Here is a 14,254-nt window from a genome sequence, read left to right on the forward strand (position 1 = left end):
GGTCATCCTAGGCGGTGACTTCAACTGCATCATCGATGCGGCTGGACGATCCGGCAGTGACGACAGCAAACTGGACGCTACGTCCAGATTCCTAATAGAAACAGTTCAGGATGCCAAACTGCACGACGTCTTCAACAAACCTGCAGACGGAGCGCAGCGCAGATACACATGGTCAAGATCGAACGGGTCTGCCCGTTCCAGGATTGACTTCCTGTTTGTGTCCCGTGCTGTCACGGTCGGATCCACCGACGTCAAGCCGGCGTTCTTCTCCGACCACTGCCTCTTACTGGCCGACTGTCACTTACAGGACGACCAGCGGGTTGGCAGAGGGACGTGGAAGCTCAATGCGACACTGCTGACCCCAGAGAACGTTGAGGAATTCAAAAGGGATTACAATGGTTGGAGAACCGTGAAACCCCTCTTTGAGTCTCCAGTTCACTGGTGGGAAGCGATTAAGGAGAAGATCAAGAGGTTCTTCATCCACAAAGGTGTTCAGAAGGCGAGAGAGAGACAGAGGGAACTGTCCCGACTCCAGAAAATTATGCAAAATCTACTCCGGTTGCAGTCAATGGGGGTCGAGGTCAAGGAGGACCTCCAAGAGGTGAAGAGCCAGCAAGCCTCGCTCTTCGCCAAGGAGGCCTCCAAGATCATCTTCCGGTCCAGAGTCCGCTCCATCGAGCAGGATGAGACGTGCTCGCGTTACTTCTTCCAAAAGGTACACAGAGAGAGCTCTGTTATCAGCAGCCTGAAGGAAGAAGATGGCTCGGTAACATCTTCGCAGCCCGACATACTCAGGATCAGCAAATCCTTTTATGCTGGGCTGCATGACGCGAAGCCCACAGACAGCAGAGCCTCCCAGTCCTTCCTGTCATCTATCACAGAGGTCTTAGATGACAGCAGGAGGGAGGGACTGGACAAGCCGCTAACTCTGGACGAGCTGACAAAGGCCGTCGAGTCTTTCGAGACGAGTAAAACTCCCGGGAGCGACGGCTTACCGGTCGAGTTGTACTCGGCCCTGTGGGACTGGGTCAGCCCAGACCTGCTGGAAGTATACGAGAGTATGCTCCTGGCCGGCAGCAAGTCAGAATCCATGAGAAAAGGCATCATCACCCTCATTTACAAGCAGAAGGGGGAGAGGGCAGAAATCAGAAATTGGCGGCCCATCTCACTGCTTAATGTTGACTACAAGATTCTGTCCAAAGTCATAGCCAGTCGAGTCAAGTCTGCTCTGGAGTTGGTGATTCACCCCGATCAGACCTGTACTGTACACGGCAGGAAGATCTCTGATAGTCTCGCGCTACTCAGGGATACGATCGCCTACGTACGGGACAGGAGGGTGGACACCTGCCTCATCAGCCTGGACCAGGAGAAGGCTTTTGACAGGATATCGCACACCTACATGATGGACGTGCTTTCCAAAATAGGGTTTGGGGAGGGAATCTGCAATTGGATCCAACTGCTCTGCACAAACATCAGTAGCGCAGTGTCAATCAACGGGTGGGAATCTGAAAGTTTCCCGATCAAATCTGGAGTCAGACAGGGCTGTCCTCTGTCCCCGGTCTTGTTTGTTTGCTGTACTGAACCCTTTGCTGAGTCGATTAGGAAGGATGCGAGCATAAGAGGGGTGACAATCCCAGGCAGTGGAGGCACTCAGGTCAAAACCTCCCTGTACATGGATGACGTCGCCGTCTTCTGCTCGGATCCGCTGTCCGTGCGCAGACTGATGAGCATCTGCGACCAGTTCGAACTGGCCTCGGGAGCCAAAGTTAACCACGGCAAGAGCGAGGCCATGTTCTTTGGGAATTGGGCTGACCGATCCTTTGTCCCCTTCACCGTCAGGTCAGATTACCTGAAGGTGCTGGGGATATGGTTCGGAAGGGCCGGGGCGTGCACCAAAACATGGGAGGAGCGAGTAGCCAAGGTACGACAAACGTTGGGGATGTGGGGGCAGCGATCTCTCTCCATTGTGGGTAAGAACCTGGTCATCAGGTGCGAGGCGCTCACGTTGTTGCTCGACGTGGAGCAGGTCTGGCCCATACCCTACTCCTGCGCCGTGGCAGTCACCCGAGCCATTTTCCGCTTCGTCTGGGGATCTAAAATGGACCGGGTCCGGAGGGACACGATGTTCAAATCTCTGGACATGGGCGGGAAAAATGTACCCAACGTGGCCCTCATCCTGATGACCACCTTCGTGTGTGGCTGCATCAAGCTATGTGTAGATCCCCAGTACGCAAACTCCAAGTGTCACTACGTGCTGAGGTTCTATCTGTCCCCGGTGTTGCGAAGGATGGGCCTGGTCACATTGCCGCGGAAAGCACTATGCAGTTGGGCGGCGCCGTACCACCTATCCTTCGTGGAGCAGTTTCTGCGGAAAAACACCTTTGACCACCGGTCCATCAGGCAGTGGTCTGCACGGAATGTCCTCAATGCCCTACGGGAAAAGGAAACGGTGGATCCTGTCGGATGGTTCCCCGAGCAGACCGTCAAAGTCATTTGGCGGAATGCCTCATCACAAGAACTTTCAAACAAGCACCAAGACGTAGCTTGGCTGGTGGTGAGAAGGGCCCTCCCCGTCAGATCCTTCATGCACACCCGAAGTCTCGCCCCCTCCGCACAGTGCCCCCGCGTTGGCTGTGGTGGGGAAGAGACGGTCGCCCACCTCCTCCTGGAATGTGCCTTTGCAAAGCATGTGTGGAAAGAGATGCAGTGGTTTTTGTCAAGGTTCATCCCAAGCAGCTCTGTAACACAGGAGTCTGTGCTCTACGGGCTGTTCCCAGGGACGCACACCGAGACAAACATCAACTGCTGCTGGAGGACTATCAATTCGGTGAAAGACGCCCTTTGGTCTGCCCGAAACTTGCTGGTCTTCCAGCGCAATGAGTTGTCCACCACCGAATGTTGCAGACTGGCACGTTCCAAGGTCCAGGACTACGTGCTGAGGGACGCACTAAAGCTTGGGGCAGCCACAGCAAAGGCTCAATGGGGAAAGACCACAGTGTAAGGTTCCCCCACCAAGCTGGACTGAGGGGCTGGATCAATGGGAAACCCCTCGAACTGTATCGTTAATATTCTCAATTGCTGTAAATGTAAAACTGTAATTGACATGACAATTGTGAAACGGAAGGGTTGGGAAGAAACAGATGACAGTATTGAAGGAAACTGATCTCCCTTGCAATGTTTGTATTTTTTGGTGCTGTTTGGAAACTGTTTGGCAATGTAATTTTTAAAGATTTTTAAGAATACAGTATATTTTGGAAAAAAAAAGTAATGTATTTTTTACAGATTTTTATGAATAAAGTATATTTTGGAAAAAAAAATCTCCAGCATTTCTTGTGTTTATTTTTGTTCCATGTAAGGAACTAGTCACATGATTAACCTGCCGTGCACCCTGGGAGCTTTTTGACTTTGTGTAACCAAACGATACTTGGTTGAAATTGATGGAAAAGTGAGAAATGTCCATGTAGATCACATGATCTCAGCAAGGGCTGAACCAAAACATGAGCACGATCTGCTTGATCACGAGCTCATGCCAGGATTTGAACCAGTTCAGGCTCAGTGACTGAAATTTCGATTTCTGAGAAAGAAACAATGTCTTCTTTAAATACTGAACCAAAACCAAGCAATCCAAAACCTGACTCAACACCGAAACCCGTAAGATCAGAAAGACGTTGTAAACCAGTTATTAAACTTGATTTGTCGATAAAGTTCATTGAAGAGAAACAAAAAGAAAAATACTTTTCTTTTGAAGTGGGAAGTACTGTAATGTATTTATATATTATGTTGATGAGGTGATGATGCAAAGACATAAATAAACACTTGCTTGAACTGGCCATGCTTGGTGCCCATTTTCTCTGAGTGTGCCACCAGAATATATTACAACAAACAGCTTTCTGATCTGAAGTCTGATGTGCTCCTGCTGTGACACGAGATGATGGTCCTTCCTTGATCTGGAGTATTTGAGACACTGATTCAAAAATTCTAACTTGGTGACACATGAAGGTTTTCAACTCCCCCAAGTCTCACCCCCTCCACACCACCCCATGAGAGAGCTATGAGAAGCAGCATTCCCTGTCAGTGCCCAGATCACACTCACTTCTGCTTCCTGCTGCCAGTGATTTACAACAAACCCAATTACAGAGATCGGGCACAAAGAATCATCATGGAAAGAGACATGGGCTTCAAATCCAAAGCTGAAAGGACAGGATCAGAGGAACAGCTGTTGTTCTGCGATGTGGACTTTGGTCAGAGCTGGAAACAAGCAGTTCCACAAGAAAGGGGAGAACCAGTAAATTAGAGTTGGGCCTTTCAGGAATTCTGCCAGGAAACACTCTTTCCCGCAAAGGACAGTGTGAGTCTGGAACTCTCCCACTTAATAGCGGATAAACCTGAGGGTCAATTGACAACTTCAAACCTGAAATTGAGAGATTTTCAATGCAGAGAGGTTATGAGGGTTTGTGGAATCAGAGCAGAGAGCTGGAGTTAAGATACAGCTGAGTCAGGATCTACTTGAAAGGCGCAACAGGCTTGAGGAGCTGAATGGCCAAGCCCCATTTCAATGTTCCTGTGACTGCAACGGGACAGAAACAGAAAGAGCTGCAAACATACGTCGCATTTTACTCATATTTCACAGCAAACATATCTGCAGCCAGGAGCTGAAAGGGGAGAGATGACCCCTCGATGACCTGAGAATAAGTACAGAATGGCCTCCTTCAATACTGGTGATTTTATCAGGATAAGACGCTGAACATTAGAAATTAATCCAATGGGAATCGCCACTCTCCGCCTCCATGAATTGGCCATTCTAATGCTGGGATAGGGGATGTGGGTGTCTGGTTTGGGCAGAGGGTTGGCTGTGGTACCACGAACGCTCCCTCTCCACCTCCTCGCTCCATGACCCCACACCGTTTCCCATCCCCTTCCCCTCTGCACGGGCCCCCGGCAGCATCTGATCCACAGACGCTTTCCAGCAGACATCACAGAAGAGTGATCGGAATCTTGGTACTCTCTTTCCATTTTCCCTGTCCCACCCATGGCCAATGAGGCTCCTCTCCTCCCACCCACCCTGAGAGCAATTAACCCACCTTTTACATAAATTTAAACTGGAAAAGTGTCTTGTAAAGAGAAATAGCAGAGGGGATGCTGTACCCCATCAGAGAGGATTGTGTTCCTGAATCCCCAACTATTTTTGTCATGTTTCCATTCAATGTACACATCCTCTCCTTGGTCTGTCCCTGGAGACCTGTCATATCACATTTCTCTCCAGAAAATTTCTAAAGATGTTTTCCCCATCCCTCCAGGATAGGCCTGGAGTCCCCAGCACTCCCTCCATTCTAGTACTTTCTGAAATACTACCCATGCTATTTGATAGTTAAGAGAGACAGAGGGGAACGAGGCAAATCAAGCATGGCTGAGCCTTTAGTGTTGACAAACAGGGCTCCATTTCCTGAACCAGTGCCACAGCTTTCAGAATAGAAGGAGCCTATACAAACCTGATGGGTTCCACTTAAACAAAAGAGCTGGAGATGCTGACAGTCAGAACAGATAAAATGTGGAGGAGTGTTTGAAGCAGATGCTGTGTTGTTACTGTAGTTCTACTATGGAATTATTTGAAGGAGATGATTCTGAATGTAATGGATCAACGTGGACCCGTCCAAGGCAAAGGTTCCAAACTTCCTTGTGGTCCAGCCTGGTTGAATGAAACTGAAGAAAACAAATCACTCAGAAGTGGAAAAGAAATGTAAGGCCATGAAAGCACAGAATTCAGATGGATGCAATACCAGATGGTATGGCAAGAGTGTAAAACAGCAACAGACTGGTGAATAAAACTTTCCCATTGAATGAGACAAGAGAAGAGAAAGGTAATAATCGAGTCAGGTGAGTTGTGAAACTATTCACATTCCACCTTGATCTGAATAGGACTGTTGAAGGGAGTGATTGAGAAGAATAGAGGAGAAATGAAAAGAAAGGAGAAATAAACACAAGGTCTTTTTATTTTAGATTGACAGACTGTAAAGTACGGGTGTCGGAAGATATAGCGTGAAGTTGGTTGTGACAAGATCACAGGCAAGTTGTGCTTACAGCTGTGCCCTGAGACAAGGTGTGTGTTGACAGGAAAGCTGCTTTCTTTTGCACAAAATGTATTTTATTCATAAAATTTGTGGAAGTACATTGCAAAGCAGGCCAAATTTGACATTACATAAGATGCAATACAGATCAATTTCTTTCACTACAGTACATGAGGTATCTCACTATATCTGTCTGCACAGGTTATATTTACAGTAATTACATTATACATCAAACATTCTCTGGTGCATACAGCCCAAGGGGTTTTACATGGGTTCCAGTCCCTCACTGCACAATGGCCTTCTTTGGCCTCCTTGTCTCGAGAGGCAATCGGTAAGCGCCTGGAAGTGGTCAGTGGTTTTTGAAACAGCACCTGGAGTGGCTTTAAAGGCCAATTCTAGAGTGACAGACTCTTCCACAGGTGCTGCAGATAAAATTGGTTGTCGGGGCTGTTACACAGTTGGTTCGCTCCTTGCGCTTCTGTCTTTTTTCCTGCCAACAGCTAAGTCTCTTCAACTCACCAAACTTCAGCCCCGCCTTTATGGCTGTCCGTCAGCTCAGGCGAACACTGGTAACTGATTCCCACGACTTGTGGTCAATGTCACAGGACTTCATGTCGCGTTTGCAGACGTCTTTAAAGCAGAGACATGGACGGCCGGTGGGTCTGATACCAGTGGCGAGCTCATTGCACAATGTGTCCTTGGGGATCCTGCCATCTTCCATGCAGCTCACATGGCCAATCCATCTCAAGCGCCGTTGGCTCAGTAGGGTGTATATGCTGGGGATGTTGGCCTCCTTGAGGACTTCTGCAATGGAGATACAGTCCTGCCACATGATGCCAAGGATTCTCCGGAGGCAGCAAAGATGGAATGACTTGAGACGTCGCTCTTGGCTGACATACATTGTCTTAGACTTCAGCCTTTCCCCGTTGAGACTCCATGCTGGCTTCCCCAAGCTTTAATGCGTCCAGCACATAGTCTTGGATGTTGCAATGTGCCAGTCTGCAACACTCGGTCATGGACAGCTCTTTGCACTGGAATACCTGTCCCACGGCCGGGCTCGTTCTCAATAGAGATCATTTCAAATGAACATTTCCTAAATCCACACATTCTCTCTCACAATAAAGAGAACAGGATGTCTGGCAGATTCAGTGTGAGACGGTAACACTGCCAGGTAAAGGCCGCTTTCCAACTCCAATCTTAACACAGGAGATTCCCCAAACAGCTGCAATAAGATGTTTGTAAACTGCTGGAAGCGGATGTGTATGGAAATGGTGATGTTACTGAGGAGGTTTCTTGTTATAGAATGGACTGCCTTTAGGTGGGAATATTACTGAGTGTTAATTGTAGCAGGATCATATTTAAAAGCTCCGGCTTTCTGGAAAGCTTTGACTGTGAAGGCCGAGTCTGGAAGGGTTTGTGTGGAGAGCTGGGTTTCGGTTCTACTGTTAATAAAGGGTTTGAAATTGGCAGCCCGGAGCAAACTGGAGGTGGAGCTGAAAGATGAGGGGCCGTTCTCTCTCTGTCTGTCACTCTGGGTGTCTCCTCCCCTCCCGCTCTCTGTTTAATCTTCACTCTGTCTCCTCCCCTCACTGCACCTCTCAGCCAGGTCCGGGCGGCCACTATAAAAAGGAGCCTGAAGGATTCTGTTTCTCATATCCAGCAGTGAACTGAGTGAAGAATTATCATGTCAGGCAGAGGCTCGGATCCGCTGTCCGTGCGCAGACTGATGAGCATCTGCGACCAGTTCGAACTGGCCTCGGGAGCCAAAGTTAACCACGGCAAGAGCGAGGCCATGTTCTTTGGGAACTGGGCTGACCGATCCTTTGTCCCCTTCACCGTCTGGTCAGATTACCTGAAGGTGCTGGGGATATGGTTCGGAAGGGCAGTTCCGTGCACCAAAATCTGGGAGGAGTGAGTAGCCAAGGTACAACAAAAGTTGAGCATGTGGGGGCAGCGATCTCTCTCCATTGTGGGTAAGAATCTGGTTATCAGGTGCGAGGCGATCACGTTGTTTAGTTTTAGTTTAGTTTAGTTCAGACATACAGCACTGAAACAGGCCCTTTGGCCCACCGAGTCTGTGCCGACCATCAACCACCCATTTTATACTAATCCTACACTAATTCCATATTCCTACCACTTCCCCACCTGTCCCTATATTTCCCTTCCACCTACCTACACTTCTTCTCTTTTGGGCCTCCTTATCTCGAGAGACAATGGATACGCGCCTGGAGGTGGTCAGTGGTTTGTGAAGCAGCGCCTGGAGTGGCTATAAAGGCCAATTCTGGAGTGACAGGCTCTTCCACAGGTGCTGCAGAGAAATTTGTTTGTCGGGGCTGTTGCACAGTTGGCTCTCCCCTTGCGCCTCTGTCTTTTTTCCTGCCAACTACTAAGTCTCTTCGACTCGCCACAATTTAGCCCTGTCTTTATGGCTGCCCGCCAGCTCTGGCGAATGCTGGCAACTGACTCCCACGACTTGTGATCAATGTCACACGATTTCATGTCGCGTTTGCAGACGTCTTTATAGCGGAGACATGGACGGCCGGTGGGTCTGATACCAGTGGCAAGCTCGCTGTACAATGTGTCTTTGGGGATCCTGCCATCTTCCATGCGGCTCACATGGCCAAGCCATCTCAAGTGCCGCTGACTCAGTAGTGTGTATAAGCTGGGGGTGTTGGCCGCTTCAAGGACTTCTGTGTTGGAGATATAGTCCTGCCACCTGATGCCAAGTATTCTCCGAAGGCAGCGAAGATGGAATGAATTGAGACGTCGCTCTTGGCTGGCATACGTTGTCCAGGCCTCGCTGCCGTAGAGCAAGGTACTGAGGACACAGGCCTGATACATTCGGACTTTTGTGTTCCGTGTCAGTGCGCCATTTTCCCACACTCTCTTGGCCAGTCTGGACATAGCAGTGGAAGCTTGTTGATTTCTGCATCGAGAGACAGGTTACTGGTGATAGTTGAGCCTAGGTAGGTGAACTCTTGAACCACTTCCAGAGCGTGGTCGCCAATATTGATGGATGGAGCATTTCTGACGTCCTGCCCCATGATGTTCGTTTTCTTGAGGCTGATGGTTAGGCCAAATTCATTGCAGGCAGCCGCAAACCTGTCGATGAGACTCTGCAGGCACTCTTCAGTGTGAGATATTAATGCAGCATCGTCAGCAAAGAGGAGTTCTCAGATGAGGACTTTCCGTACTTTGGACTTCGCTCTTCGACGGGCAAGGTTGAACAACCTGCCCCCTGATCTTGTGTGGAGGAAAATTCCTGCTTCAGAGGATTTGAACGCATGTGAAAGCAGCAGGGAGAAGAAAATCCCAAAAAGTGTGGGTGCGAGAACACAGCCCTGTTTCACACCACTCAGGATAGGAAAGGACTCTTACCTACACTAGGGGCAATTTATAATGGCCAATTTACCTATCAACCTGCAAGTCTCTGGCATGTGGGAGGAAACCGGAGCACCCGGAGGAAACCCACGCAGACACAGCTAGAACTTGCAAACTCCACACAGGCAGTACCCTGAATTGAACCCGGGTTGCTGGAGTTGTGAAGCTGCAGTGCTAACCACTGCGCCACTGTGCCGCCCTGTGCTGCTCTACGTGGCGAAGGTCTGGCCCATACCCCAGTCCTGCGCTGTGGCAGTCACCCGAGCCATTTTCCGCTTCATCCGGGGATCGAAAATGTACCGGATCCGAAGGGACACGATGTTCAAATCTCTGGACAAGGGCGGGAAAAATGTACCCACCGTGGCCCTCATCCTGATGACCACCTTCGTGTGCGGCTGCATCAAGCTGTATGTAGATCTCCAGTACGCAAACTCCAAGTGTCACTACGTGCTGAGGTTCTATCTGTCCCTGGTGTTGCGAAGGATGGACCTGGTCACATTGCCGCAGAACGCTCCATCAAGTTGGACTGTGCCGTACCACCTATCCTTCGTGGAGCAGTTTCTGCGGGAAAACACCTTTGACCACCGATCCATCAGGCAGTGGTCTGCACGGAATGTCCTCAAGGCCCTACGGGAAAAGGAGACGGGGGATCCTGTCGGATGGTTCCCCGAGCAGACCGCCAAAGTCATTTGGCAGAATGCCTCATCACCAGAACTTTCAAACAAGCACCAAGACGTAACTTGGCTCGTGGTGAGAAGAGCCTTCCCCGTCAGATCCTTCATGCACACCCGAAGTCTCGCCCCCTCTGCACAATGCCCCCACGGTGGCTGTGGTGGGGAAGAGACGGTTGCCCACCTCCTCCTGGAATGTGTCTTTGCAAAGCAGATGTGGAAAGAGATGCAGTGGTTTTTGTCAAGGTTCATCCCAAGCAGCTCTGTAACACAGGGGTCTGTGCTCTCCGGGCTATTCCCAGGGACGCACACCGAGACAAACATCAACTGCTGCTGGAACACTATCAACTCGGTGAAAGACGTCCTTTGGTCTGCCCGAAACTTGCTGGTCTTCCAGCGCAAAGAGTTGTCCACGACCGAATGTTGCAGACTGGCACATTCCAAGGTCCAGGACTACGTGCTGAGGGACGCACTAAAGCTTGGGGCAGCCGCAGCAAAGGCTCAATGTGGAAAGACCACTGTGTAAGGTCCCCCCACCAAGCTGAACGGAGGGGCTGGATCCATGGGAAACCCCTCGAACTGTATCGGGAAAACTTTTTGTGCTGTAAATGTAAAAATGTATATGGCATGACAATGAAATGGAAGGGTTGTGAGGCAACTCAAAATTGTATAGAAGGAAACGGATCACCTTTGCACTGTTGGTATTTTTTGACTTGATGCTGTTTTAAACTGTTTAGGAATGTAATTTTTACAGATTTTTAAGAATAAAGTATATTTTGGAAATAAAAAAAATGTCAGGCAGAGGTAAAGGAGGCAAAGGACTGGGCAAAGGGGGAGCAAAGCCGCACCGCAAAGTGCTTCATGAGAATATCCAGGGCATCACCAAACCAGCAATCCGCCGCCTGGCTCGCTGTGGCGGGGCCAAGCGGATCTCGGGTTTGATCTATGAGGAGACTCGCGGGGTGTTGAAGGTTTTCCTGGAGAATGTGATCAGGGATGCGGTCACCTACGCTGAGCACGCCAAGCGCAAGACGGTCACTGCCATGGATGTGGTGTACGCTCTGAAATGGCAGGGCCGCACTCTCTACGGATTCGGCGGTTGAACAACTCGACCCTTTCCTGCAAACACACAACAAAGGCTCTTCTAAGAGCCACCCACCGCCTCACAGAGAGAGCAGTGACCTGGAAACGGGAGATCGGATAGGCTGTTCAGAACTGTCTGGAATAAATCTGCGCTGTGTTCGGGTAGAAACTTGGAATCGCAGAGTTTGACATTTCAATTGCAGCAAGGATGTGCAGTGGATTTGACTTTCTAAACGGGCTGTGTAAACAGCGCCTGAGGCTCCACATTTAGTTATTTCCCCAGTCCACACATGCCCTCAGTGAAAAGCCACATCACTCTGGAATTCCCGGTTTGAGCCCGCGCTCACTTCTGATTGGTCACCCTCTTCCCATTCGCATGTCTTAACCAATCGCAGAGCCTCGAATTCGAAAACACAGCAAATCATTGGCTTAAATTGTCGTCCTAACACAGTTTGAATTCGAAAAAGGCGCCAATTTCAGTGTCGAAAAGAAGCGATTACTGGAAAATCTATTTAAATTTGTTGGTAAAATATTTCCCCATAACCTTGACCATTTTTTATTCCGCTTTTATCGCCACAAATTCCTGGCGCTATTTTACGCACAGTTTTAACCTGACATTTATTTCCCACTCCATGGGAAAAGACTCCATTCAGCAATCCTTAAGGGACCAATAACTCAAACTCGGTGTGGAAGTGATAAGTTACAGACGATGGGTAATTCCCCTTCACACAGGATTCAGGGGGACACACTGAGAAGTCACTGAAATAGTTACTTAAACATTTTAAACAGTTCCTATTCTGTTCTGTTACTGACATGCTGGAATTAGACAATAATCAGCCCTTTCACAGAGACTGTGGGTGGCTCTGAAAAGAGCCTTTGGGTTATTAGATGACATTTTGGCCGCTTTACTTTTTCTGGGAGCTCTGAACGCTGGCTTTCTTGGGCAGCAGCACGACCTGGATATTAGGCAGCACCCCGCCCTGAGCGATGGTCACTCCTCCCAGCAGCTTGTTGAGCTCCTCGTCGTTGCGCACGGCCAGCTGCAGGTGTCTGGGGATGATGCGGCTCTTCTTGTTGTCCCGGGCCGCATTACCGGCCAGCTCGAGGATTTCAGCGGTCAGATACTCGAGCACAGCAGCCAGATAGACCGGGACTCCGGCACCCACACGCTCACCATAGTTGCCCTTTCTCAGGAGTCTGTGAACACGGCCCACCGGGAACTGCAGTCCAGACCGGGAGGAGCGAGACTTGGCCTTGGCCCGAGCTTTCCCGCCGGTCTTTCCTCTTCCAGACATTTCCACAATCTCACAAATGCTTTCTCAAAGAATGGTTAATTTATGCAGCATTTACTTTACTTATAGATTGAGAATTTTCCTCATTGGTCGGTACCTAATTCACTTCATTTGCCTATATTCACCAATAATCAGGTCACTGACAAACAGAAGAGGGCGGGATTTACCCGCCACGACATCAGAAGCAGAGAATTGTTCAATTTCAAAAAGCCCGCCAATTTCATTGCCGGAAAGGAGCGGATGAAAATAAATGTAATTCTTCGTCAAAAATTTAAAATCCCTTCTCTGTATTTTCTTTTATTCAACTTGTAAAATGTTGTTTAAATTGTGGCTCATTCTCCAATCGCTTTCAAACTGGCCCTGTTGGGAATAAATCCCTGTTCATTGCATTGGCCTGAAGCGAAACATTGTTTAGTTTTCAATCAGAGCTCAGTGTCCTTCTGTGAAAAGAGGGAGCCGGAACGAGTTCTGGAACTGCCCTTAACCTGCTCTGTAATAATCCCATCCCAGGCTGTTGCACTGCAGAGAGTTGCTGTTAATAAAATCATTAAGGGATTAAGGTCTAACCCTCAACACTGAAAGCAGCTGTTAATGCGGTCATTCAGGGGCTGTGAAAAAAAAACAGTACAATAACAGTTTTAAGCAAAAAAGTGAAGATGGGTGATCAGATTATGAGTTCTTGTAAGGTTGATGGGACAGCAAACACAGCAGTAAGATCCTTATTATATTATACATTGTCTTTAAGTGATTTAATAGAGATGTTCGGATGCAGCTTTTTCAGAGAGATTGTGGGTGGCTCTTAAAAGAGCCGTTGTGTTTGGGATGTTTTTCAGTCCATTGTGCAGTTTTACTTGGAGCTGGTGTACTTGGTCACCGCCTTTGTCCCTTCCGACACGGCGTGCTTGGCCAGCTCCCCGGGCAGCAGCAGGCGCACGGCGGTCTGGATCTCCCGGGAGCTGATGGTGCTGCGCTTGTTGTAATGGGCCAGGCGGGAAGCCTCACCCGCGATGAGCTCGAAAATATCGTTCACAAACGAGTTCATGATGCTCATGGCCTTGGAGGAGATACCGGTGTCGGGGTGAACCTGCTTCATCACTTTGTAGATGTAGATGGAGGAACTCTCCTTCCTCGACTTTCTCTGCCTCTTGCCGCCCTTTGCTGACGGTTTGCTCTCAGTTTTCTTGGCGCCCTTCTTAGCAGCTGCTTTCTTCTTCTCCTCAACCATCTTCAGTTTCAATTTCAGACACAGAAATAAACCAAACCCCTTCCGAGTGCGGATTAAATAGACAATCCCACAGCTCTATGCTAATGAGGGATGGGGGAAAGTAAAGATTGTGATTGGGAGTGATGTCACAATGGTTTGATATTGTAATACTCTAATTGGTCTCTTTCGCCATCCAATCAGATTTAACATCTGCAACCAATCACAAACTCTCTCACTTCATTCAGGAATTACATTTCCCAAAGACTCTCTCCAGCCCCAGTTTCTATTGAAAAATCCACTGGGAAATGTCACCTGGCTGTGAGGATCCCTTATTTTCAGCAACTACTCACATTCCGGCCTCTCTAAATTGAGCGCTTTGTTGGGCGGAAATATTTATTCAGGCAGTTTCAACAGCTCAGAGCCGACACTGGGTTAGAAACCAGAAATGGGAATACGGGTCACAAACAAGGAGTTTATGCTGAACTTTTATAAATTAAATCACTCGTTATCGGCCTCAGCTGGAGCATTTCTAATTCTAGGTTCCACACTTCAGCAGGG

The 14,254-nt window shown here is 48.9% G+C and overlaps 1 protein-coding gene across 1 annotated transcript; it reads left to right on the forward strand.

The window, feature by feature from the left end:
* Positions 1-10,908: 10,908 nt before the first annotated feature.
* On the forward strand, positions 10,909-11,220 carry LOC137359697 (histone H4-like). Its single transcript, XM_068025477.1, has one exon. It carries the CDS (start codon positions 10,909-10,911, stop codon positions 11,218-11,220), a length of 312 nt encoding a protein of 103 aa, XP_067881578.1.
* Positions 11,221-14,254: the final 3,034 nt, after the last annotated feature.

The sequence above is a fragment of the Heterodontus francisci genome, unplaced genomic scaffold, assembly GCF_036365525.1.
Source record: "Heterodontus francisci isolate sHetFra1 unplaced genomic scaffold, sHetFra1.hap1 HAP1_SCAFFOLD_121, whole genome shotgun sequence".
NCBI lineage: Eukaryota > Metazoa > Chordata > Chondrichthyes > Heterodontiformes > Heterodontidae > Heterodontus > Heterodontus francisci.

Excerpts from the sequence above, each read along its gene's own strand:
- LOC137359697 (XM_068025477.1), top strand. The coding sequence starts at position 10,909 with ATGTCAGGCAGAGGTAAAGGAGGCAAAGGACTGGGCAAAGGGGGAGCA.